General features: G+C 43.8%; 1 protein-coding gene across 6 annotated transcripts in view; it reads left to right on the top strand.

The window, feature by feature from the left end:
* Window positions 1–15,338: 15,338 nt before the first annotated feature.
* Window positions 15,339–27,882, top strand: part of KIF14 (kinesin family member 14) — a 51,766-nt gene continuing 39,222 nt past the window's right edge. The window contains exons 1-8 of one of the 6 annotated variants that reach the window (XM_082615500.1): window positions 15,339–15,424; window positions 15,946–16,118; window positions 18,802–19,332; window positions 19,432–19,999; window positions 21,589–21,843; window positions 22,363–22,450; window positions 26,061–26,159; window positions 27,159–27,211. In XM_082615500.1, the coding sequence (XP_082471626.1) occupies window positions 18,915–19,332; window positions 19,432–19,999; window positions 21,589–21,843; window positions 22,363–22,450; window positions 26,061–26,159; window positions 27,159–27,211 (1,481 nt within the window). In that variant the 5' untranslated portion in view covers window positions 15,339–15,424; window positions 15,946–16,118; window positions 18,802–18,914. Of the gene's footprint in view, window positions 15,425–15,536; window positions 15,734–15,945; window positions 16,119–18,801; window positions 20,000–21,588; window positions 21,844–22,362; window positions 22,451–26,060; window positions 26,160–27,158; window positions 27,212–27,882 lie in introns of those variants that run through there. The other 5 variants (XM_082615497.1, XM_082615495.1, XM_082615496.1 and 2 more) reach the window with 5 other exon arrangements.

Genomic DNA, 27,882 nt, shown 5'->3' with positions numbered 1-27,882 from the left:
AAACAAAGTGAATTACTAAATGAAATAAAAATTTCTTCTCTCTGGAAAAAGTCTTTTTTTTTTTTCAATAAATATTCCTCATAGCTATCATCAGAACCAGAAACCCACACATCCTGACTCAGATGGCGATTCTTCTGTTTTATATCCACTGTGCTGCATGCACGTTGGCACCTGGATTATTGTTGAATCGATGAATATTAGGAGAAAAGTAAATGATAAAAAATGGAAGAAATGGTCAGTGCTCCTTTTGAAAGAAATGTTAAATATCTATTTTCTCTCTCCGTTTTCCTTTCGGCTGGATAAACGTAAATTTATTTTACATCTGATGTGGGCTGCTCATCAAATAATGTCAAGTTATGTGAATGTTGCATGGCAATATATAGTTTTATGTTAACGCCACTTAGCTAATTCAGTTGATTAATTTAAAAAATACATTTTAAAAATGTACTGGTGTACTCCACACATCTTTCCTGAGCTCACACTATGTTCTGGACATTTGTTCAGTGCTCAGGACACAAGTGGACGTGCCTGCCCTCAGAGCATACAGACTGCATAATAAACCAACTTTAAAGTCTGGGTAATTTAACAAAACCCAGATGTATTTCTCACTTATGGCAGGGCTGGCAGCTCTCCTCTGGGTCTGAGTTCTTCCATCTCTTGGTGGCACCGTCTTAAACACGTGGCCTCCAGGGTTGGCCTGAGAAACACAGGCAGGTGCTGCCCCGTCTGGGCTCAGGCTTCCAAACCTCTCAGCTGATGATTTTAAACGCTGGGAGGAAGGATGGGCATTTCGCTTTGATGCAGCAATACTTTCATTTCTTTAAAAACCATTACTATTGGTTTAGCTGGGTTAGTTAGATGGTATGTTACGTAAATGTTGACACTTAAACAAGCATTATATCCTCAGCATCCTCCCCGGGGGTGAGGGACCAATGTGGGTAACTAAACCCTAGTGTTTGGTCTCCACCCAATGGGAACAGTGGGGTCCGAGTCTCCCCAGAGAGCACGAAACCTCAGGACTCCCTCTCGCTCCATTTCTGTCTGCCGACTGTTGAGCGGTATTTCAAGGGACCAGGCTGTGGCAACCCTTAAGGCCCAGGGCGCTGTCAGAGGAGCAGTGAGCACGAGGCTGCACACATACCAGGCGGTGTCAACGTGTTGGTAATACTCACCAAAGAAAGGGCAGCTTTTCAGGAGACTCAGACGTGTTGATAGATAAAAGCAGTATGACCAGAAAAACAAGAAAGCTTTGCAAATCAGCATTTGCAGAGGAACGTATTTAAGCAAAAACAAGTACTGTTGGGCTGTAACATCACCTCCCTGGTCAGCTTAATCCGCGGGCACCCTGGCTTCTGCTCCCACCGCTGGGCACACGATCCTGTGTCTGTGTTCACCTTCTTCCAGCCACGCGTGCCCTCCGTTCTGGGTTTTGTATTGCATGGGTCATGTGGACCACACTCTTGGAGACTCACCTCTCAAGGCAGCAGGTGGAGGAGACAGCGGTGGGGAGGGAGCCCTGACTCACAGGCTTGTTATGCGGACCAGACCTCAGTGCTGTGCAGAGCGCAGCGCGGGCGGCGGGTAGAGGGAAGAGGGAAGGCACCCGTGCCCTGCCCTCCCTCCTTGTCCCCCACCATCTCCTCTTTCTGGTCCTTCCTGCTTCTCCATATCTCAGCCTCTCCTTGAGATCTTGGCAACACCTTCCACCTCTCCCATCTCCCCTCCTGTTGGGGACAGGTGGCTGCAAGGCAGTGGTTTCCTCCCTTAATATATCAATAATTTACAGACCAGAAATTAAAACTTGTTTTCATTGGTCCCAGTGTTGCTAATATTTTTTTCCCAATTAAAGATGTTATTTTTTTAAAAAGCTACCGTCTCTCATTTCATGAAAGAAAGAACGTGAGATCTAGAACAAGAAGGAAGGACCTACTCTCTGAATGAGAACCACTTCTTCTCAAGAAGGGAGAGATGGCAACCTTACACCCATGACCCATTTGATAAAATTTTAAGGAATAGATGTTTGTGACGAGTGACTATACAGTTTGAAATTTTAATTAGCTGAAATAACTAGTCATGTATGCTCTCAGACATTTGTTTTGCTCTTCTGCTTGTTGTGTCACATGACAGAGGTACAGAATTCACTTTTTAATTGCTTTATTATTGCCAGATGGAAGCAGACGTCTTTTGTATGTCAAACACCTTGATGAAATTACAAGCGGCTTTTAGACTCTGCAGTATGCAGAGCCATTTTATAAGATACTTTCAATGGCATTCTATTCATATTTCTAACACCGAGCACATTTTTCAAATCAGAATTTTTTTCCGAAAAGCCCAAGTTTGTGTGTGTGTGTGGTTTCATAACATCTTTATGAAGAACATTGCCACATACTAAAACTGTGACTCACACTGATGAATTTAATAAATCTAAGTTGGCTCCATGGACTGTCATATTTTCTGATAAAACAATACTATTTTCTGTTGGCAGGCTGAGTATTATTCGGGTCGTGCCCTTCTTTGGAATTAATATCAGCACAGCCCTTATTGCCTTGTTATATTTTCTGCTTAACACAGTCAACACAAATTTCGCTCGATAAACCAGGTAGGTATCCAGAGGTGACAGGTCATTCAAGGTGACTTTCCTGGCAGCCACGTGTAAAATGACTCCAGACAGATAGGACTCTTTCGGTGTCTCCCAGGCACACTCAGAGTGACCTCAGAGGCACTAGGGCCACAGTGTGAAAACCAACCAATGATAATTAAGGAAACACACTTCTCTTGTTCTGCTGTGGGTGGGGGAACCTATTTTATAACGGCACATGTGGCGTTATTGGACAGAATTACAAATAAAGTCAGTATAAGACAAATGTTTACTTTCTGGGTGTGTTGACAGCCATTTGTAAAATGTTTACAAGCAATGATTTAAAACTTTGAATTTTAGCTTTCCAAAAAGTCTGCATATCCTTCTTTTTCTCACTTCATCTCAGAAAGATGAAAACTTGGCAAAGCCTTCTGCAAATTTTTTTCATTAGAGGAAATTAATTCTATCTCTAATCTTTAGCTTTTCTCATCTGTAAGATGAGAAAAGGATTGCTTTAAACTTCTCTGAGGTCTTCCCAAATCTACATGTTCTGTGCTTCCTGCTTTTAAGTCTCTCCCTGTCTGGAATATGCTTCAGAATCGCACAGGGTGGAGGAGTCTGGAGGAAACTCATTTGGCCAGGAACTGATCATTATTGAAGCCAGTGCTGAGGGCATGGAAATTCATTATTATTTGGTCTACATCTGATGTGTCTGAAACACTGTATTCCATAAGAAAAGCATACATATATATATAAAAGCATATATATACAAAAGCATACATTATATATATATAATCTGCAATCCTATCCTTATATTTGTGCCCTACGTATAGATCTTCAATTCTCCACTGAGCCTTTGGCTCAAATTGGACCCGTCTAGAGCCAAACTGACCACCTTCCTTGCAGAAAGCCAGTTTCCCCCTTTCCAATTTCCCTGTTGCCTGTGGTGCAACTGCTTCCTATGCTCAAGAACAGGGAGCCATCCATAGAGAACAGACTTGTGGTTGCCAAGGGGGCAGGGGTGGGGGAGGGATGGACTGGGAGTTTGGGGTTAGCAGATGCAAACTATTACATATAGAATGGATGGACAACAGGTCCTACTGTATAGCATATGGAACTATATTCAATATCCTGGGATAAGCCATATTGGAAAAGAATATAAAAAAGAATATATATATATATATATATATATATATATATATATATAAAACGGAGTCACTTTTCTGTACAGCAGAAATTAACACAACATTGTAAATCAATGCTACTTCAATTAAAAAGAAAGATCAGGGAGTCATCATCAGCCCATTTCTCTCCCTAGCCTACGTTATCAGCTTAGTTACCAAGTCCTTCTGGTTTTCGTTCAAAATGTCCAGATTCTTACGCTGCTACGGAAGCCCGGGACTCCATCACCTCAACTCAAATTCTACTAGCTGCTTCCAAACTGGCTTGTTAATTCTAGGACCCCTGTCACTGAGGATCTCTCCAATCCAGAGCAGGAGAATATTTTTAGAGGATAATTTCACTACTTCTCTGATGTTTCCTTGCTCAGAAAACTTCGGCACGCTTTTGACAGTGACAGCGAACCTGAGTCCTTCTGGCCGGAGTCCGGATCGCTCCTCCACCTGAGGGCACGGTACAGCATTCTCCCCACTGCTCCCAGCCCAAATCAGCTCTTCTGCACTGGGACAGCACCGAACATCACAGCCTGGAGATGAAACGGGGACACATCCCAGGAGCTACAATTAGCCGCTGGCCGCCAGGAACTGATGTGTCAGTGGCGTTGCTCTGTCTACCAGCACAAGCAAAGGAAAGCCAAGAATCTGCTACGGAAGGGCAACTTAATGAGGGAGGGAATGTTTTCGCATTTTTTCCCTTGAATCCTGGCGATATTTTCATTGGGATTACAGACAACTGTAAATGCTTGGAATCAGGAAATAATAAGAAAGTGAATTCTGAAACCAGGGCAGCATTTTAGAACTGACAAAGCTGCTGTGATTTGAGTTAGGCAACTGAGTGCATTTAATTGAATGTGGTGCTTTGTGGGGAGGAAATTAAGACGATTGTAAACAATTGTTATGATTTCTGAGATGTTTCGCACAATTAGAGTAGTTTATGACTTTTATGAATGCAAAAATATAAAAGATGCAGAAAATTTGTAATTGAAAGTAGCATCTTACATACGTGTGTGTGTGCATGCACACGCGCACACACACACACACACACGGAAAGTACCTTTGGAAGAATAGTAAGAAGGGAAATGTGTAGCCTATGAGGAGAGCGCTGGGAGATTTTCACTATATGTCCTTTTAATATAATGCGCAGGGCTTCCCTGGCGGTCCGGTGGTTAAGACTCCACAATTCTACTGCAGGGGGCGCTGGTTCAATCCCTGGTGGGGGAACTAAGATCCCACATGCCACGCTGTGCAGCCAAAAAAATAAAAATAAAAAAAAAAAAGCACAATATGGGAAAGGAATCTGAAAAAGAGTGGCTATATGTATATGTATAACTGCTTCACTTTTCTGTACAGCAGAAAGTAACACAACATTGTAAATCAACTATACTCCAATAAAAAATTTTTTAAAAAGAAAACAAACTATAAAATAAGTTACAAGGAAGTAATGTACAGCAAATGGAATATAACCAATATTTTACAGTAACTTTAAAAAATTTATTTAATTATTTATTTATTTAATTTATTTATTTTTAGCCGTGTTGGGTCTTCGTTTCTGCATGTGGGCTTTCTCTAGTTGCGGCGAGTGGGGGCCACTCTTCATCGTGGTGCACGGGCCTCTCACTGTCGGGGCCTCTCACTGTCGTGGCCTCTCTTGTTGCGGAGCACAAGCTCCAGACGCGCAGGCTCAGTAGTTGTGGCTCACGGGCCTAGTTGCTCCGCGGCATGTGGGATCTTCCCAGACCAGGGCTCAAACCCGTGTCCTCTGCATTGGCAGGCGGATTCTCAACCACTGCACCACCAGGGAAGCCCTCTAGTAACTTTATATGGAGTATAATCTATAAAATATCGAATCACTATGTTGTACACCTGAAACTATTGATAATATGATGTTGTAAGTTAACTATACCTGAATTAAAAAAAATAGTGTTCAAAAAAATAAATAAAATCATGCACAGATTTCATATTTATTTATGGGTAAATGGTTACTAAATTTCCTTTTAATTCTTTCAGATTTGGAGGTGGAGCGGAAGTGTGGAGTTTGTGTGTTTGTAAGTAGCAGACCTGGCTGCTGTGGTTAAACATGGAACAGGTTTGGGAGGGACGGGAGTTGGTTAAAGCTGAGTGCAGGGCACTGAGTGGGGCCGAGCATCAGCCCAGGGCCCCCAGACCAGCAGGCAGCCCCACTGGGTCAGAATCTGTGCTGACGGATCATTAAAGCCGGGGTAGGGTAGAGGGAGGCACCTGCAGGGAGTTAGGGGGGACAGTGCAGAGAAAGGGAACCCCCCTCCACTGCCTAGTTTATTTCTCAAGGAAAAACCTCTCCCCTCCTGGAAATGGAAGCAGAAATGAAACTTTAGCTGGAGCCGAGTGGAATGAATGCGGAATCCATCTCCCCTCCTTCCACCTCCAAGGTGCAGGGCGGGGAGAGAGAGAAGCACAGCCTGGAGGGTCCAGACCAGGCGCCCACACTCAGACTGGCGCCCACCACCCTGGCAAGGCAGGGCCCTGTGCCATCCTGATGGCCCCATGCTGGGTACCTGTCACACAAAGGGAGAATTGAGTTCATGGTGTCCTCAGGTAAGAAGGTGAGTTTAGAGCTGAGCCAGCGAGGAAGGAGTATCAGTTGCCACATTCCAGGAATGGGCCAGATTACTAAAGATTCAAACAGTTTAGGGAAACGGGCAGAAACGAGGCTAATGAAATTCAGTCTCGCAAAGCTGGAAGGTCAGCCATTCAAGCAGAATCCATAATACATTTAAATGGAGCCTTAACGGGGAGAACTGCTGAAAATAATGAGGAAAGAGCCCGAGGGCAAAATAATATCATCCAGAGTCTAGTTGCCAACGGGATTTCCTTCCAGAGCAGCCAAGGCACTGGGGGCTCTCCATAAAGGCACCTCTCACGCCTCATTTAGAATCTGGGGGGCAACCCTGGGCTTGCAGCTACTCAGAAAAGGGCTTAACACAAGGCGGAGTCTTGTGTTCAAAGGGGAACAGGAGAAATGAGAGGGAAGGCTGGCCTGCAGCTCAGGAACCTGCATTTTCACCCTCTTCCCGAGCTGAGCACAGAACCTTTACCCCTTAGCTCAGGTGTCGCGAGTTTCTGAGAGGGTTTCCCCCAATTCTTTTCATGATTTTATCCTCAGTCTTTTGCTGACTTGGTTCTTCTCTCTGTTGTGTGTTTTTGCAGCAGAGCTTCTAAATCAATTGCAGGGAGAGAGCTGGGGATTTGAACCAAGAAAAAGGAAATGGAATGATTTTGAAATTAGCATTAATTGAGCAGAGTCAGGTACCTTTGAGCTGTGAGCAAGTTATTGATACAAATTCATGAAATCTGAAACAGCCTCAAACTACAGACCTGCCGGGAGCAGGACCAACAAAAGCCCAGACAGATGAGGTGAGAGACCATGGCGTGTGCAGCCGGAGATCGGAGCTGTGGAACTCTGTCCGCTTCGTCCAGCTAGAATGCCATTACCCTGTGATTGACGAAATACATTTTGAACCCACATCATAAGACCCTGCTCTGTTATTCCTATATGCAATGAGAGAGAGAGAGAGAGAGAGGGAGGGAAGGAGATCCCCTACACCTGCACTGTCCAATATTATGGCTCTTAGGCACTTAAAATGCGGTTGGTCCTGGAAGTGTAAGGTACACACTTGGGTTCTGAATAAAGAACATAAAATCTCTTATTAATAATTTTTATGTTGTCCATCAACAGATGAATGGATAAGGAAGATGTGGTACATACACATATATATACACAATGGAATATTACTCAACCATAAAAAAGAATGAAATTTTGCCATTTGCAGCAACATGGATGGACTTGGAGGGCATTATGCTAAGTTAGACAGAGAAAGACAAATAGTGTATAATATCACTTATATGTGGAATCTAAAAAATACAACAAACTACTGAATATAACAAAAAAGAAACAGACCCCACAGATATAGAGAACAAACGAGTGATTAACAGTGGAAAGAGGGAAGGGTCAGGGGCAAGATAGAGGTAGGGGATTAAGAGGTCAAACTACTATGTATAAAATAAATAAGCTACAGGATGTATTGGACAGCACAGGGGATGTAGCCAATATTTTGTAGCAACAATAAATGGAGAGTGATCTTTAAAAACTGTGAATCACTATGTTGTGCACCTGAAATGTATATAATATTGTAAACCACCTCTACCTCAGTTTAATAAATTTATGTTGATTATGTATTGAAATGATATTTCTGATATGTTGGGTTACATAAAATATATTATTAAAATGAATAAACCTTTTCCTTTCCTTTTCTTAATATGGCTACTACAGGATTTAAAGTTCTCACGTGGCTGACATATTGGACAGCCCTCCTTTAGACTTTCAAATAGTGGAACAGATTCCTAGGGCGGCAGTTTGCACTCCCCCTTGTTAAATTCAGGAGACTGGGTGCAAACTGATCGTTTGTTTTTACTTTCTTTTTTCAGGAAAATGATCTCAAACTGCTCAGGCCTGACTGTTGTCAATTGGAGTGGACGTTTGGGGCCAATGAACAGTTGCAGTACAGAAATTTAATTAATAATATTGAAGACATGCAGCTGGGAGAAATAAAGGACGCAGTGGAGAAGACTAATTCTGTGAGCATTATTTCATATCATTTCATAGGAATGAAACCCATAAAGTGCACACAAACCTTCACCATGGCTTGGGGGAAACACTGTTATCACAGAGGATGGAAAATACCATCATTATTCATCTCTGTCCTGCAGGAAACTGAGAGACATTAATCCAAACAGAACACTACAGTCTCTGTGGAGCCCCAGACCATTAGATCTGAAAAAAAGAAAAAAATGCAGAACTCTTTCTGATGGCAGATCTCTTTTTTTCCTGAGTGAGTCAGAGAACAGACTGTGGTTTAAACCAAAAAAAAAAAAAAAAAAACAGAAAAAAAAAATGAAGCCTTCTGCAAACGGGTAAAGGCATGTGGACGGGCATGGAATGATTCATGAAGCTGTGAGACTGACAAGCCCGCCTTTTCTCCCACTGAAAAGCCTGGCATGATGTATAATTCTAGCCATCCAGGTGGCCCCTTATTTGACAGCTGCCCTTTGAAAACCACAGATAAGAGGAACAGTCACTCAGCACAACCTTTTTTATGCTGTTTTTTAAATGAGAAAACTCATTTATATGAACACACACTGAAAAGGAGTTATAAAAACAGCTAAATTTGTATCAGTTTAGATAATTCTAGATACTCCTAGGATTACAATTTAACAATAAAAGCTATGTGATTCTAAACTATTTGGGGCTTAAGATGGACCACTGAGTGATTTATACACATTCAACATCCTTCCTGAGGCCATCTTTTTAAACTTGTTGAAAGTTAAGTGACACAAAATCTTTCATTCTCCACTTTGGAAAAATAGCTCCAATTCTACTTGGAAGAGTCAGCACCATTTTTAACAGGATGTCAAAAATGACCTTGGGCCATGTTGGCAAAGCACAGAGGGGAGAAGACACCTGATCGAAGGTCAAACTTGGCCTGTTTTTAAAAAAAAATGTTCCTCCTAAGTGAGCCCCAGAGCTCCCTTTATGTAGAAATAGGTTACCTGGTAGACTTTGGGGTTGACAACGGTTCTAAATCTTACTAATCTTCTCTGGAATGAAACCAGCAGGATTCAAAGAGAAAAGAGCGGCTGGACTAATCCCTGAGTTCTTTTTGTATTAAAAAAAAAAAAAAAAAAAAGGATTACTCACTTAATGTCATTGTTTCTTTTAAAATTCCTGGCAGTGTTGCTAAATGTATTTAGCTTATGAAACTGATCATAAAGGTTTTCACCAGCCTCATCAAAACATACAAGCCTGCTATATGCCTGCTTCCAAGACTGTTGGTCTAACCTGCACTAGAATTTAGAAAGAAAATAGAAAACATGACAGATTTAAAACTACCCTTATGCTTGTTTAACTCTTGTGCTTATCACAGTGCCACAGAAATGTGAGACTTGGAAACAATCTTAGTGAAAACAACAGGTCAGGGTAGTGATGCAGGACACCAGCAGTGGTGCCCCATTTCCTGAGTTCTGAACTTGGCTCTGTGACTTAATAGGCTAATAAGATCAGGCAAGTTATTTAACAACTTGGAAACTCAGTTTACCTCATCTGTAAAACAGAAATAATCCCAATAATAGTACCTGCCTCACAGGGTTATGGAAATTAAATGAGATAAGGTATGCGTCTTACATAAAGAAGAGACTCAGGAATTGCTGGTTTATTGGATAATTTAATCCAGTCATTGAGTTTCACAGGTGAGGAAACTACACACGGAGACCCCGCCTCAGTTCCCCCCACTGAGCCTCGACGGACCTCAGCTCTGATCACTTCTCCTCCACTTCCCATCTGGGCTTTGGAATTAATCCCCATAGTCCTGTTTGGTTATGGACCCCAAAATGCAGCCAGATACAACAAACACCTACACACACCCAGAAAATAATCCTCATTTTAATAATTTAAAAATTATGAAGTTGGGTAAATTGTAGTAGATTTGTATCCTAAGAGACCATTAATTAGCATGAGTTAATCATTTTTCTTTAAATCTTAACATAATAGAAGGTTTCAGATGTGCTTGCTTTACTTCTGAACACTTTCTACATGTTTTCTTTTGGTTTGTCTCCCTCTGGTGGATTAAAAAATACTTCCTTTCATTTTCAGAATAACCATGGATTTTTTGGAACAGGTTTTGCTCAAGTTAAGAGTTTGTCTGAAAAAAAAAAAAAGAGTTTGTCTGTTGTCAGCCTGGCTCATGTTGTGGAACTTCTAGAAAACTATCTTTCCTGGATGGGAATCTCTGCAGAGGCTCAGATTCGGGGAGGGCACCTGCTCCCTGACACTAAGAAGCTCATGCAAAGACACAGAGTCGTATTCAGAGAATGATGTGTGGTTTGAATGGCTGAGAATAAAGTACAAGTGATTAGGGGTGAAGGGCGATGGTAAGAGATGAAGTAGAAGGTTGAGCAGGGACCAAATCATTGGGCTTTTAAAGTTATGTTTGAATTTTATTTTGTAGGTAATGGGAGTTGCATTAGTTAGGATGAGGCTGCAAAAACAGGAAGCCCAAATAAGTAGCTTTCAAAACAAAAGGGTTATTTCTGTCTGTGTAAAAGAAGTCAGGAAGTAGGCAGTCCAGGGTTTGACATAGAGCTCCCTGTCATCAGGGATCCAGGCTCCTTCCAAAAAGTCCTACTCCATCCCTAGGGTGTGGCCTTTGTCCTCATGGTCCAAAATAGCTGCCAGAGCTCCAGCCATCACTTGCATTTATCCAATTGGACATCTACATTGGCACTTCAATCTCAACTTTCCCAGAAAATACGCTGATTCCTACCCCCAAACCAGTTCTTCTGTTTTGTTCTTTAGCTTCCCATTTCACTAGAGGAAAGAGCAGTGAAATGAGGCTGAGAGGGAGGTGCAGGAGACTCTGAAGCTGAGGAGAGAGAGTTCAGAAAACAGCAGAAGAGTGATTTAAAGGGGAGCAGTGACCAGTCATCTAAATACTGCACAGAGCTCAAGTTGCACGTGCTCTGCAGGTTGACTTTTATTAGAGGTGCCAGTGAGGCTGGTGACCTTGGTGATGATGTGTCTGCACTTATTTTGCAGAGCAGAGCCCTGTTCAGTGTTGAAGCTCGTGGCAGCCCTGACCAATGCGGTCTCCATCACATGAACCCAATGTGCGGATCCCCCCTGCCCAACACCTACTCAACCCCCCGTTAGGTAACCTAGACGTGAAGAGATAGAACAGCAGCCAGAGGCCTCCAAGAGGAGGGCTGGGGGCATCTTTAAAAAATTTCTTTTTCATATGAGAGAGATGCTGAAGGTAGAGGGACGTCGGGGATGTGCTGCAGGGAGGTCCCTGGGGAGATGTGGAAGCTGTGTCCAGGATACAGGTGTGGCACTGGCCCTAAGCAGCAGGAAGGACGCCTGTTTCTCTGAGGCCAAGACCTAAACAAGGGCTGAAATGAAGAAACATTTGCAGCTGGTGGCAAATGAGGTCACAAACTAAGCCAAAAATATTACCAGTAGAGCTACCTTAGATGACGAAAGCCACAGTTGCTTCTTAGTTCCCGTTTATGGAGGCCTTTTGTTCCACGCAATGTGTGTGCAATTTTCATACACATTATCTTTTTTTTCTTTTTGGCCTCGTGGCTTCGTGGGATCTTAGTTCTCTGATCAGGGATCAAACCTGGGCCCATGGCAGTGAAAGCGTCGGGTCCTAACCACTGGACCGCCAGGGAATTCCCCACATTATCTATTTTAATTCTCACAAATATCTAAGTTAACTATATACAGTCGAAACATATATCAGGGGGCTTCCCTGGTGGTGTAGTGGTTGAGAGTCCGCCTGCCGATGCAGGGGACAGGGGTTCGTGCCCCGGTCCGGGAAGATCCCACATGCCGCGGAGCGGCTGGGCCCGTGAGCCATGGTCGCTGAGCCTGCGCGTCCGGAGCCTGTGCTCTGCAACGGGAGAGGCCACAACAGTGAGAGGCCCATGTACCGCAAAAAAAAAAAAAAAAAAAAAAAATATATATATATATATATATCTATCTATCTATCTGTCAATTAAAATTTACATGCAGTAATGTGTCGCATGTTTCAGATGGTTTCACGTGCATTATCTAGTTTGATTTTTCTAGCTATTGTTGATGATATCCCCTCATTTTACAGGTCAAGAAGCCAAGGGTCAGAGAGGTAATCTGAGTGGCAAGCGGACTGTGTAACTTTAGACTCCCAAAGGAGGCGTTATTTTAATGAGTCAAATCTGAAAACAGGTTTGAACTATAGGGCATTTTAAACAGCTGCTGTGTCACCAGTAAGGAAGCATTCCCTCTGCCTGAACTGGAGGGCAGAGCTCTGACACCACCAGCGTCGTGTGGGTGTTGGAAGGGCTGCACGTCCTCAAAGTCAGGCAGCAGGCCAGGACTAGAGGCCCTGAGATTTCATTTTATTGCATTGCATTTGAGATGAAATGAGATTCCTTCAGGATGCTCGCCCTGGAATCTTGTGTGACTGAATCTGAACTTTCTACATTCCTTTTTCTTTTTTTTAGTTCAATAGTATTTTATTTTTATTTTTTTAAATTGAAGTTTAGTTGATTTGCAATATCATGTTAGTTTCAGTGGTATAGATTCCTTTTTCTTGTCTTCCATCAAAAAGCATAGATGATCTGAAGTTCTAAAAAATTTTAATCATATTAAAGCAAAATGGAGATTAGTTCTGCTCCCCCTTGGAAATCATTTGTCACTGCTTTCTCCCGATTTTTAATAGACTCCAGTGAGTCCAGTACAAAAGGACTCGCTGTTTCATCTTGTGGTTATTTCTAGGGATTAAATCATAATCCTCAGCCTTCATAAAGTAAGATGTGTCATTACAGAGAGCCTGTAAATGTACGATCGCAGTTTGTCAACACTGGCCAGGGCCCTGCAGCGTTTTGGAGAGTGGTTTTAGGCGATGCAATTTAGTAGCTTACATTTATGGAGCGTAATCCTGTGCCCGGCTCGATGCTAAGCACTTTGCATGCACTATCTAATTTAATCCTCATGACATCTCTTTAGGGTGATTAACATCTGCAGTTCCCAGGTGAGGAAGCTGAGGTCCCCAGAAGTGACTTTGCCTGCTGGTCAGCTGTGGGCAGGATCTGAAGAGAGAAGCACCATGTCAGTGTAATATATAAAAGACCCAAATCCCTCTTGTGTAACCCGGAGGTGGCTCACAGGTGGCCCTTGATTCTGTGGAGTATTATCCCTGTGGTTGGAATTGAATCGGGGGCTTCGTACAGAGCAAGAAGAAGGGGGAAGTGTGGCTAGCGACCTGTGAAAGTTCTCTGTGCCAGGCACTGGGGAGACAGGGTGACATAGATGAGGCCCCTCTCCATCTTGGGCTCACAGCCTGGGGCGGTGTCTGGTCTTTAGGCCACACACTGTCTGCTTCTAGTTAATTCGTAATTGTAACTTTAATGCTACTTAATTGTTGTAATAGAATTTATTATTTTTTTCCCTCATTTTTAACCATTTAAAGCATTCTCTCATGGTTGGCCATTGAGAGCTTTCCAGTTTGGGGTCTACAAACTTTTAGGATGCCATTGAAATATTTTCTAAGAATAAAGTTTTGTAGTGCAGTAACCAGGTCAAAGAATATGAATCTCTTTACGGTTCTTTCAATACATTATCATATTGCTTTCTAGAGGGGTTTGATATTTACTCAACAAATATTTATTTAGCGTCTTTTATATATTAGGCCTTACACTAAGCAGTAGGGATACACTGTGAATGGGTGTGGTCCTTGCCCTCAAGAAGCTTACCAGTTGCTGTCACTAGAAATGTGTACTTTTAATTCTGATGCAAAATCACTAGCGCCAAAATTAAAAAAACATTTTTTTCACTTGTACCTCTTTTTTTTTACACTTGCATTTAATGGCTGGGTTTTACATTCTATTTTTATCTGAATTATTTTTGTGTGTATATGAATTCTTTATTGCGTGAAGTCCCTTTGCCCACTTTTACATTTTATTTTCTTTTTATAAACTTATTTGCCTTATAACATTGAAAGAGATCTTTACATCTTGTCACACTTAATGTATTTTTCTAGTTAGTTTACTACATTTTATTTTTGTTATTTTGAACTATACTTAAGTTTAAAATTTTAATGTATTTGTCAGTCTTCCTTTGCCATATCTTCTTTTGCTTCTAGACTTGATCATTTTCCCATATATCTGATAAATACAATATTCTTTTTTCCTGAGTTGCTCTATAACTTAATTTTAATAAATTTTAGCATGATTTAGCATGATTTTTAAAGTGAGCTTTAGAATGAGTACTTTATCATCCACTCAATTTTTCTATAGAGTTGGAGTCCATTTCTGTTTCTCTGTCCTACTGAATACATTTCCATTATCTGCACTTTTTGCTGTTTAAAAATATATAGTTGCTTTATAATATTTTCTGGACTAGAGTCCCTCTCACAGATCTGGTTATTTTTCAGCATGTATTTTTATTGTTTTTTCATGCTTCAAAATCTTATTGTAATATTTATAGAAAGTAAGTTATATCTCATGACGTGGATTGGAATTCTAGTTACACCGCCTGCTAGTTGTCTGATTTTTCACAAGTTTAACTCTAAACCTCAGTCCCTCATGTGTAAACTGAGGAATCATATTAATATTTACCTCGTAAGATATTCAGGATTAACTGAAAAAATTCCATGTAAGACATTTAGCGCACTTCCCATCACCAGGCTTTGCACAGGAAATCCTGGAAAAGTGTGAATGATTCTGGTTCACTTGGGGGCAAACAGCCATTTCTGCACCGAGAAGTCCTGCTGTGAGGCGGACGGACGGTGCTCACTGTGCACCGAGGCTGGACAAGCGCGCCGCTGCCCGCTTCCTAGTCCAAGCCCAACCGAGGGCGGGCGCTCCCTGCGCCGCTATGGCCACGCCCAGCTCCGTGCGCGCAGCATGGGGGCGGGCCTGTTGCCTAGGAGATGCGAGCTCAGATCCACGCTACGGGCGTGCGCTTCCGGGAGGACGTGCTTGCGCGGCGCCCGGCAGCCAATCAGAGGGCGGGGCGCGCGTTCAAACCGCTGGCCGGCGGCGGAGGCGTGAGCGGCGCGGGAAGGTCTGGGGCCTGCTAGGTGGGGTGCGAGAGGTAGGTGTTGCGGCCTGGGGGCGGCGCGTCGGTGCGGGCGGCGGCGGGGGGCGGCCAAGCGGCTCGGGAGTCCGGGCGGAGCGGGGCAGGGGACCCCCAGGGGGACGGGAGGGGTCCCCCAGGAGGGACAGGGGTGGGACCGGGCCTCTCCCTTCGCGCCGCTGCCCCCGCCGGGGCCACCTTCGGGGCGCGTCGCTGTCCCGGTCCCGGAGTGACCGCTGAGAACCGGTCCCGGGGTCTGGGCCCCTCTTCCCTCCGGTCTCACAGCGACCCCCCCACCCCGCAAAACAAAGAGCCATCTCGCTCCGTGTAAGTAGCAGCAGGTTTTCAGCTGCGGTTGAAGGTCCGCAATCTCTTCTTGCCTTTGTATTTGCTTCCGTAACAGGAAGATTCCCTGCTTTTAGTTAAAAAGGTGGCGGGAGATGCTTAGGTCCTGGCGAAGTTTCCGGTAATGACTGTTAGTGATTTAGAACTTTCAAAGGCTTACTTGAAAGTGAATCTCTGTTATTTTGTTCCTCCAGAGCCGTAATCTCTGGGGTCGACTTTAAAAACACAACAGCCAGTTGCTGGATTAGCAGGAAGAGTCTGTGTGGGAGCAGCAGAGAACTGCATCTCAGGGTGAGCTCGCTGGAGCAGAAAGGGTGGACCAGCCCAGAGCAGAGGAGAGGGGCTTGTCTGTCCCGGCACCTCCCAGGTAGTGTGGGCTCCGTGAGACCACCCATGGAGTCACAGGAATGTTTTGTTTCATATAAAAGTTATATTTGTGCTATACTGTAGCCTATGAAGTGTGCAATCGTATTGTGTCTAAGCAAACAATGTATATACCTTCATTTAAAACACTTTAATGGTAAAAATGCTAACCATCATCAGAGCCTTCAGTGCGTCCTAGTAGTAACATCAAAGACCGCTGATCACAGATCACCATAACAAGTAGGGCGCTAATGAAAAAGTTTGAAATATTGTGAGAATTACCAAAATGCGACGCAGACATGAAGTGAGCCGATGCACTTGGGAAAATGGCTCTGACTTGCTGATGCAAGGTTGCCACAAACCTTTAGTTTGTAAAAAGCGCAGTATCTGTATGGGGCAGCAGAGCGCCTAAGACAGACAGGTCTGCCTGTGTGAAGAAAAGGAGGGAATTGAACGGCAGTCCGGGTGGTGATCACCTCCTAGTGGCTGAGCTGCGCATTTTCTCATTGGCTGGGCGGTTGCTATAGGCAACGAGGAAACCTTTCTTCCTCTTTGCTCTGGGATGTGAAGTAGCTTCTTCCTGTAGAGTCTGTAAAACATAGCAAGGGATAAAGCATGAGAGCTGCTCTTTAGATCCCCCAGTTCTATTTTAAATGAGGTTTCCTTTATTTACTTTCACAATGAAATATGTGTCAATGATCAGGTGTCATTTTACAAGTTCGAATCAGGCATGCAAATGTAAAGACTTGTTTACATCAATATAACCAGTTTGATTCAGCGTTGACTAGAAGCCAGACCTCTTAGCTGTCACTGCAGTTCTCTTTTCTCTTAAACATGAATGCTGGGTCGCTGCTGTTGACACACAGTTACGTACATTCCTGTCTACTTTGTTGTCTAACTGCTAAAGGGCAGGCTGTCTACGTAACTAATCTTGCATAATTTTTCTCAGCACAAGCAGTTAATTTACAGCATTTATCATATTTATTGTCTCTGCTACTTATTTGGGAATAATCTGTCTGTGACACCTCTCAAACTCATCTCTCTGTGGCATTCTTGCACGTAACGTGCATTCAGCTGATGCAGAAGTGCTTCACTCCGGTCTTTAACTTTGGTGCTGGAGTGTGTCCCCATTAGTCCCCCTCCCTGCTCCCCAAGCTGGGGGTACTTAAAAAAAAACCTTTGCTGACATGTTCTCTTTTCTAACATTTACCATCTTAACCGTTTTTTTTTTTTTTTTTACGGTACGCGGGCCTCTCACTCTTGTGGCCTCTCCCGTTGCGGAGCACAGGCTCCGGACGCGCAGGCTCAGCGGCCATGGCACACGGGCCCAGCCGCTCCGCGGCATGTGGGATCTTCCTGGACCGGGGCACGAACCCGTGTCCCCTGCATCAGCAGGCGGACTCTCAACCACTGCGCCACCAGGGAAGCCCCATCTTAACCGTTTTTAAGTGTACATCCTTAAATATATTCATATTGTTGCGTGGTCGTCACTACCATCCATACCCATAACTCTTGTCATCTCGTAAATCTGAAACTCTATACCTATTAAACACTAACTCTCTGTTCTCCCCTCCCCCAGATCCTGGCAACTTTCTGTTTTTATGATTTTAACTACTCTATGTACTTGATATAAGTGATGTTATTTGTCCTTTTGTGACTGGCTTATTTCACTTAGCATAATGTCCTCGAGGTTCATCCATATTGTAGCATATTGCAGAATTTCTTTACTTTTAAAAGATGAATAATATTCCATCGTATGAATATATGACATTTTGGTAATGCATTTATTGGTCATTGGACCCTTGGGTTGCTTCCCCATTTTAGCTATTGTGGATAATGCTGCTATGAACATGAGCATAAAAATATCTCTTTGAGACCCTGCTTTCATTTCTTTTGGGTATATACCCAGAAGTGGAATTGCTAGGTCATGTGGTCATTTTAATTTTTGGAGGACTGTCCATACTGTTTTCCATAGTGGCTGTACCATTTTGCATCAGCAGTACACAAGGGTACCAGTTTCTTCACATCCTTGTCAACACTTTTTTTTTTTTTTTTGATAGTAGCCATTCTAATGAGCTAGTGATGTGGCATCTCATTATAGTTTTGATTTGCTTTTCCCTAATGATTAGTGATGTTGAGCATCTTTTTATGTGCTTCTTGGCCGTTCTTGTGTCTTTGACATGTGCTTTTTTTTTTTCTTTTTTCTTTTTTTGGCTGTGCCACACAGCATGCGGGATCTTCGTTCCCTGACCAGGGATCGAACCCGTGCCCCCTGCAGCGGAAGTGCGAAGTCTTAACCACTGGACCACCAGGGAAGCCCCCGACATGTGCTTTTTACATCTTTAAAGTCACCTGGCACGTTTGGCCTGAAACAAGTGTTATCTGTGCATTCCTTCTAGACTAAGGAAATGAAAACAGGGGTCTTGCCTTTGAAAATCCATAGCGTCCATCAGAGGGCCTGGCACCTCATGGGAGCTCAGCTGAGTAATGATTGTAAGTAATGACTGTAAGCTCTTTGAGGTCAGAGGTTTGTCGGAAGCTGCATGGGAACAGTATCTGAGCTGGAGATCATGACCTACTCTGATGTACTGCTCTGAGCAGTTACTTTCACTGTGGAAGGTTCTCATGTTTTTACGGCCTATTCGTAGTCTGTGCCATCTAAATTTTGTTTGTTTATTTAATTTTAGCAGATAATTTTGGAAACTGATGCAGAAGGAATGGCCGGAAGTTAAGTGAACGTCCGAAGAAGAGCTTAAAGTTTCTTCAGCAACATCCTTTCTAAAAATAACTTGCTGCCACGATGTCAGTTTACACTGCACATAGTAGAAATGACAGCAATATCCTTGGTATCCCTTCCTCCCCAAAGAGTTCATCGCTGCCTGTCCTCCCCCACGGTAGCAGGCTGAAGCTGCGTTCAAAGTCGGATATGTCGGAATGTGAAAATGATGATCCGTTATTGATATCCGCAAGTAAAACCAGAGACATAAATAGGACTTATGTTATCTCTGCCTGTAAAAAAACGGAAGATACACCCCTTCCCCCTAACCCTGTGGGTAGGTTAACACTTCAGAGGAGAGTGACAAGGAGCAAAGAATCCTCTCTGCTTGGTCGTGAGTTGGGAGACACAACTGCGAAAACAGCAGAAACATGTCTTGCGTTACAACATCGGGCTAAGACAGATTCTGTGGAAAAGTGGAAAGCAGCGCAGAATGTGGGAGGTAAAGGAGAAAACAATTGTGCTTCACCAGAAACTAGTATAAATGTAAAGACTGTAAATAATGATAGAAACTTTCTTGTCACACCTTCTGTACCTTTAGCTGCAGACCCAAAAGACCCTGAAGTGAAGGCTGGTGGAAAATACAAAGAAATGCTTTCCGCTGTCAGTGGGGCAGACGAAAATGTTGCCCTTAAGTCCCTAAGTGATAGACCACCCGCTGGTTCCCAGAGTCAGACTGAAGCTGTTAGATCAGGACGCTTGGCAACAAAACCTATTCAGAGCAAGTTGGATATCAGAGTGTCAGGAACAGGAAGCTTACATCACAGAAGTGCTGGGAAGGATGGTGCGAAACTTGCACCTAAATTTGAAAGCTTAGAGAAAAGAACACCTTCGAAGTGTGTTACAGAGCACAGACCGACACCCAAGCGTGGCATTCCTCAGTCTAAGAGCCCAGCTGCGTCAGTTCTGAAAAACAGGATGCCAGCCCTTCAGGTTAAACAAAGGCCGAAAAGTTCTCTTCTCGCAGATAAAAGGGAGCGGTCACGAGAAAATGTATTCCTTCCTGAAGAAGAAACTGCACTTCGGAGAACCTCTACAGAAACAGACCCCCTAAAAGTGGAAAACAGTCAAGTGACGGTGGCAGTCAGAGTCAGGCCTTTCAGCACGCGGTACGTGCCCCTTTCTGTCTAAGGCCAGGCTGGTGGCGTGGAGCGTGTCCAGTTCCTCTCTGCCTTTGGGAAGTCAGTGTGTTCATGCATTTTCAAACTGGCTGGTGATTCTTTTATATAGATAGAACTTCTCGGTTCAGTTGTAGTATGTGGATTATTTTTGATGATTGGCTGTAAAATTAAAAATCGAAATCACCATATTTTGCAGACATAAGTTTCTCTGGATATACTGCTTTTTAAAAGTCTGAATGACTCCAGTCTAACGCAGTCTGCTTTCAGATCTGTAATGTACGGTGGGATCTCTACCTTTCCCTTGAAAAGAGACACAACAGGTCACTCGTTCCCCAAAGATGTCCTTCCAAAACCCTTTCCAGAGTGGTGGTCACCCCCTCATCATCTCTGCTATGTGGTGGTTATACGCTCACTCATTTATTAGATTTGATTTTGATGGCAAAAAAAATCTCTCCCCAAGTGTGCTTGTGGGTGAGACACTCACAGATTGCGGGTTGCGCTGAAAAAGACGACCCGCCCAGTGTGAATGTGGCATCTGGTTATCTTTACATACTTGGAGAGATGACTGTGAAGACTTCACAGAGTCAGTAGTTTTTAACTCAGTTGTGGACCTAAGTGAGTTAGAGGAGGGTATGGTGACCCGGCAGTGCACACGGACCTCTGGTTTGAACCTAAACGGCCAGCAGTTAAGGCAAGTTCCAGAGGGCTGTGAGCCTTTTAGCTGAAAATGTGGGGTCAATGATAAGGCGAGAGAACTCAGTACCGAAGAGCCTCAAGACTGTGCAGGGAAGAGGGGCAGAGGGGACAAGCCCAGGATGGGTGGCTGCCCTGGAGAGGATGGAGCGAGGGACCGCGTGCTGATTCCAGACGCGGCAGGCGCGCCTGTAGCAGGCCCGCGGGGGAGGATGAGGGAGGTGGTTTCCGCAGTAGTTTCTGATCGAAAGCAGAGTAGGGGGCAGAGGAGAGATCTGGGGCCAGACAAGGACTGATGTTGTTTTTCTGCAGCCCTGGAGCCAGTGAAAGATTTCCTACTAAGTCTTAGATGGAAGAAGGATGGACCCAAAGAGATCATTTAAAGGAGGAGGGACCTTCGGATTCATAGAAACATAACTAGTAGCCCAAAGACGCTTATGGTTCAGACTTGTATCTCACTGAGTTTGTTGAAGTTGTGTTTCTTACCAGCTTTACATAGATTTGTACCTCCAAAATTTCTTTAAAATACATCCAACCAAATTTCCAGGTTTGAACTGCTGAGACAGGTAGATTACAGTAGGCAGGATGAGAAAAGGGAGAGCCTAAGAGAAAAGGAAAACGATGGAGAACCCTGTACAAGTAGGGGACATTGTTCCAGACAAGCAACCTGGAACTCCATTTTCCCACTGGAGCTGCAGGAAATAGAGTTTGGAAACCCACTGTTACTACGTGTGCCGGTCTGCATTTTCCACATGAAACTGAAGAATCATCTTGCCCTGGAGTAACGTTGTATTTAACTAGTTGGAGGTCCTTATTATACTCTGTGGGAAAAATACTCGGAATAATTATAGTAACGATATTTTTCTCTGCGCTTCTTTTTAAAGAGAGAAGAGTGAAGAAGCATCCCAGGTGGTCTTCCTGAATGGGGAAGAAATAGCTGTGGAACATCCCAGCATGAGACAGGTGTACAGTTTTGTTTACGACCTTTGCTTCTGGTCCGTTGATGAATGTCATCCCCGCTTCGCGAGCCAGACGGCCGTGTACAAGGCACTGGCAGCCCCGCTCCTGGAACAGGCCTTTGAAGGCTTCAACACCTGTCTCTTTGCTTATGGTCAGACTGGCTCTGGAAAGTCCTATACGTAAGTTGTATCATAAGTCCGATTATCCAGAAATGTTTACACTTTTTGTGAGAAGCAGCATAGTTTGATAGAAAGAATATAGTTTTGCAACTGCACAGGTCTGGGCGCAAATCTCACCATTTTACATACTAGTTCTGCAAACTTGGGCAAGTTACTTTGTCTCTGGGTTTCTGTTTATGCGTGAGATATTGTTTCATTGGCCCCAGTTTACTATAAACTCTTTCTTGTGTAAACTGAAGCCCAGAGAGGTTAATTGGAAGTATTGTTGTGAGAATTACAAGCAAGTCATCTGATCAACGGTATGGTAATAATACCTGTCCTAGAAGGAAATACTCAAATTTTAATAGTAGCTAACACTTATTAAGTTTTTACTATATTCCAGGCCCTGTGCTAAAGGCTCTGAATTAGATAGTTCTTATTTCCATTTTACAGAAGAGGAAATTGAGGTTTACTTTCTCCCCAAAGAACTTAAAAACCTAATTAGTTTTACTTCCTCCCTATTCATAATGTATTTTCCAGGATGATGGGATTTAGTGAAGAACCAGGAATAATTCCAAGATTCTGTGAAGGTCTTTTTGCTGAAATAGCCAGAAAACAAACCCAGGAGGTATGTTCTCATAGTATCCGTAGCCTTCTTGTTAGACTAGAAGACAGTCAAACCAAGTTGAAGTCAGAGTCGTGGCCGCTAAGGAACTACTCAGTGGAAGATGTTGTAACTTCCGGTCGCTCTCCTTTCGGACAGTGGTTTGGGGGGCGGGGGCTCTAGACTCAGAGGCGGTTCCTCCTGCTGGACAGGGGTGCAGGGTCCTCTCTTCCGCCTTCTCTGCCCAGTCACCTCCGTGGGTGTGGGGTGCACGTGGCGGTAGTTACGCCCCGTCGTGCGTGTCTGCGGCGGGGGGGCGGCACGGCCTTCCCTAAGGACGGCAGGCGTCAACATTAGGACGGCGACAGTGGGAGAGAGGGCAGTGACGTGCAGATTCAGCCCGGAGTGGAGGTCACAGCCTCGCTCGTGCCCCGCACTGCCCCAGTGCTGGGTGCCCGCGCCCTCTCACCTGGTCCTAGGGTGACCAGCTGTTTGCCAAGCAGCCTGTTAGACCAGTTTTTCGGAAACTTGCTTGAGGATAAGAGCCCCTAGGAATGTGTGTTTGGGTGTACTTGCTGAAAAGCTTCTGGAGATTCTGATTCAGTTGGTTTAGGGGGTAGCCTGGGAGTTTATAATTTTCATACTTTTCCTCGTGATTCTTATGATAAGGGGACTTGGGAAAATGTTGTGCTGTACTTGGGAGCACGGAGTGGAAAGACCCAGTGCCTGTAGTGAAGAGAGTGTGATGGAGAAACGGGCCAGTACACAGTCGAGTACCGTCAGTGAGGTGCTAAATAAAGTGAAGTAAATACTAGGTTAGGATGAGGGCGGCGGCTGTGAGAACATGTAAGCTGGGGGCACGGGGCCCTTAGAGGAGGCGTGGCCCGTGGGTTAGGCCCCTCTGTTAGCATCTGTTTCGTTTAGAGGGGGTGGAAGCCAGGGAGGGAGAGCAGGCGAAGGCGAGGGGTCTCTGGAGTGGTCACGGGTCTGGGGCGCTCCAGGCGTGGGGAACGACTTTGTCAGTGAGAGGAACACATGAAACGGTTCAGAGCGTGGACTTCGGAGACGGCTTGAGCTGGAATCCAGGTTCCATCACTTCGCTGGGAGTGTGACCTCGAGCAGTGTGCTTCACTTCTCTGAGTGCTTCAGCGCAGAGCCTGGGGATGAGGGGGACGTTCTCCTAGGTTTGTTGTGGGTGTGCAATGTGTTGGCCTGTGTGAAAGGTTTTGAACAGCGCCCGGCACGTGGGGAGCGCAGCGAGGTGACTGTGGTTTTGTCCATTTGGATTACTCAGGGTGGTAGAAGATAACAGCATGCGGGTGGGGGTCACGGAGGGGGCATAGCCACAGACGCCTTGAAGGAGCGGACCAAGTATGATCCTCTCCCCACCTTTCGCAGCTCCCCTCCCACAGCATCTTCCTCTCCAAGGCCCCCTGGAAGCCCCGTAACACAGTACACTGTTTGATATATAATAGATGTTGATGCATATTTGTTGAATTCTGAGCCCCGATACCTGTATCCACAGCCCTCGTAAATAACCTGTAATTGCATGGGCTCACCTGTACCTGATCTCTACCCGGAAGTGCTTTGTTCCTCTCCCGGGATGCTAACTGTATCCTTCCGTCTGTGTTACTCAAGTGCTGTGTTGCATCTCCAATTAGACTGTGACTTCTCTGAGGATGAAGCCTGTCCAGTTCACCTCAGGTTCTCCCACGGCACCTAGAAGAGTTCTGTGTGCCTGGTAGGCCCAATAAATACTTGGTGAATTGAGCCTGCATCTCTCTGATCTCCCTTGAAGCTTCTAGTTTCTTCAGCGCTGGTTGTTTGTTGACTCACTTTGGGCCTGTGGATGAAATTTATTTCTCTAACAAGGAAACATGCCCTAACTCAGAAAAGCTACACGGGAGCAAATTTTCCCTTTTTGGCTTTTATACATTGTCATTCAGAGTCAAAAGGAGGAGAAGCTCAGCTCTACTGAGTCTGGTGATTGTTTTTTGCCGCAATCAGGAATCACAATCTGATTTAAGATCCTCACTTAGCAGATCAAGTGTTCGCCCACAGGGTCCAGCCGCTGCGTTCCTCATGCCTCCCATCCTTTTCTCCTCCTTCCCCAGCCTCTCTGGCACCCGCATCTCCCCTTTCTGATTGGCCGTTTTATTTATGGTCATGATTTCTCATTTTGGTTCTTAATTTTCTATTGCTCTGTCTTATCTGTTGGAGGGTATGTTATGTTTCTCTGGGATGGAAACTCGTGGGCGAGAACCTTGCTGTATACTTCTGTATATCCTTCTCACATAGTCCAAAGCCATGCACATACTAAGGTGAATCAAATTAGGTGAATTTCCTAGAAGTTAGTAAGAAACGCAAGGACTTTTGTTGTTGAAATGAGAAATTTCCCTATATTAAGATAAAATTCACATAACATAAAATTGACCATCTTAAAATATAAAATTCAGTGGCATTTAGTACATTTATAATGTTGTGCAACCACCACCTCTATCTGGGTCTAAAAAAATTTGCATCACCCTCAAAGGAGACCATCCATGTACCATTAAGTCGTTACCACTGATTTCCCTCCCCTCAGCCCCTACTTTCTGCCTCTGTGGCCTTACGTATTCTGGACATTTCCTGTAAGTGGAATATCGTGCAGCATGAGGTTCGTCGGTGTTGCAGCAGGTATTGACTCTTCGTTCCTTTTTATGGCTGAGTAATAGGCCGTTGCATATACGCGCCACATCTTCTTTATCAGTTGATGGGCATTTAGGCTGTTTCCATCTCTTGGCTTTTGTAATACTGTTGCTATTACAATACACAGCTGTACAGTTGGGTACAATTTTTATTTGAGTAATTTTTTAAACTATTTATTTATTTATTTGGCTACGTCGGGTCTTAGTTGCGGCACGCAGGATCTTTCCTTGTGGCGCGTGGACTCGCTGTTGTGCGCACGGGCTTCTCTCTCGGTGTGGCGTGTGGGCTTCAGAGCGCACAGGCTCAGTAGTTGTGGCGTTGGCTCAGTTGCCCCGCAGCAACTAAGTGGGATCTTAGTTCCCCGACCAGGGATCGAACCCATGTCCCCTGCATTGGAAGGCGGATTTTTAACCACTGGGCCACCAGGGAAGTCCCTATTTGAGTAATTTTTAATTTGAATTTATTTGTAATTCTTTTGGGTAGATAAGAGTGAAATTGCTGGGTTATACAGTAATTCTGCGCTTAACCTTTTGAGGAACTGCCCACTGTTTTCCACGACATTTGCACCATTTAACACTCCCACCAGCTACACTGGAGGGTTCCGATTTCTCCACATCCTCATCAGCATTTGTTGTTTTCCGTTTCCTTGATTACAGCCATCCTAGTGGGTCTGAAGTGGTTTCTTAACTGTGGCTTTGATTTGCATTTCCCTACTGACTTGTGATGTTGGACACCTTTCCATGTGCTTGTGGACTATTTGTGTATCTTTTTTGCAGAGATGTCTGTTCAGTCCTTTGCCTATTTTTTAATCGGTTGTTTGTCTTTCTGTTGTTGAATTGTAAGAGTTCTTTATACATTCTGGTTACTAGACTGTTATCAGATATGATTTGTAAAGAATGCAAGAACTTTTCAAATAAATTGTATGCTGTGTTTCTGTTCCTGCTAGGTCAGCTATCACCTTGAAATGAGCTTCTTTGAAGTATATAATGAAAAAATTCACGACCTTCTGGTTTGTAAAGGTGAAAATGGGCAGAGAAAGCAAACAGTAAGATTTAAAAACTTATTTGTTTTTAATTTCTGTTTTTATTGATGCATGTAATTATATTGGTTCTCAAGATGGTATATAGCTTAATTACTAAAATGCATATGATAGCAAATGCTTGAGATCTACAGTCTAACTACATTGCTATTTACTAAGTAAGCTGAACATTATTGTTGGTGGACATTAAACTAGTTATTAACTGTAACCTCATTTTACTTAAGCAAGTATTGTGTAGAAGTTAAAGACAAAACATTCCAAGATTCAGTTGGACCACTTATGTCAAATACCAAATCCCTAAAAGTCTGCAAAGCCAAAAAAGAATAAAAGTTTAAAAAACTGTCTTGTTATTGTAGAATATGTACTTCACTCGATTATTTAGCAAACGGATACCTTATAGCTAATATTTTCTGTGAAGTAGAAAGTTTCACAAAGGCATCAACTTTTTAAACAACCGCTATTAGAATTAAAAATTTCTGACTTTGAAAAGGGCTGTGGAGAGCGAGAAGCTAAAATCTGAAGAGGTCACTTGACTTGCTCAAGGTCATGCCGTTTGCTTTTGGCAACATCAAGAGACTCATACAAAACTTGGCATTTCCTTCTCTGACTTCTACGTGTTTTTAAATTTCTGCTCACAAAGTTTAAAATGTATAATGTAAAACGGAAGAAAATGTTAACTGTCTGAAATTTATTGCACATATTTTAGAAAGCGATTTAAAAGCATGTAAACAATAGCTACAGCAGGACTTAGGAATAAAAAACTAGTAAGATATTTGATGTTATGGTATATTGTCAAATACTGTGCAGATGTGAACAGTTTGTGGTCTTGAGGCAGTTTCCTAGTGCCTTACAGATGTGTTTCTGTGAGGACCTTTATATTTATTTCCGGGTAGAGACAAATCTCTTTACTGTAGATTCTAAATACAGAAAAAAAAGGGTCATTTGAAATTCTCTTTTATATGAAGTATTTGCCTTGCTGTTAACGTGGCTCATGTTTGCCCACAGCTGAGAGTGCGGGAGCACCCGGCCTCCGGTCCCTACGTCGAGGGCCTGTCCACGTGAGTGTGTGCAGCCAGGGCCCATGACCGCTGTGCTCTCGGCGGCCTCCCCAGCCGTGAAACGCTGCGTCATTACTTAGTCTTCTCCTCTTAATATTATCCAGTTAAATGTTCCTCCTCTTTCTAAATAGAGTGTTAGCTGCTTGTTGTTATATTTGTTTATATCTCTCACGGCACCTGTGAAGGGCCTTGCGTAGAGCATTAATTATACTGTGTATGAAATATTTGACTTTCCTCCCTTTCCCCTGCTAACCCATTAAGTTAAGCCTTCCCTCTCGAGCCGCTTTTTTTATCTGTTACTTTAAGCTGTGGAGGCGAGAAGGTGCTGAGCTCAATGTTTAGAGTTAGAGATATGCTGAGAGTCATTTATTTGGTTTTCAACTCCAAATGTTTTCTCTTTATATGTATATATATATATATATATATTTTTTTTTTATAAATTTGTTTATTTTACTTATTTAGTTTTGGCTGCGTTGGGTCTTCGTTGCTGAGCGCGGGCTTTCTCTAGTTGTGGCGAGCGGGGGCTACTCTTCATGGCGGTGCGTGGGCTTCTCATTGCGGTGGCCTCTCTTGTTGCGGAGCACGGGCCCTAGGAGCAGCAGGCTTCAGTAGTTGTGGCACGTGGGCTTCAGAAGTTGCGGCACGTGGGCTCAGTAGTTGTGGCGTACGGG

This window comes from Mesoplodon mirus (assembly GCF_964341445.2).
Source record: "Mesoplodon mirus genome assembly, chromosome: 3".
Classification (NCBI taxonomy): domain Eukaryota; kingdom Metazoa; phylum Chordata; class Mammalia; order Artiodactyla; family Ziphiidae; genus Mesoplodon; species Mesoplodon mirus.
The sequence above is the reverse complement of the archived record's forward strand: the minus strand, read 5'-3'. Positions and strand labels throughout refer to the sequence as shown.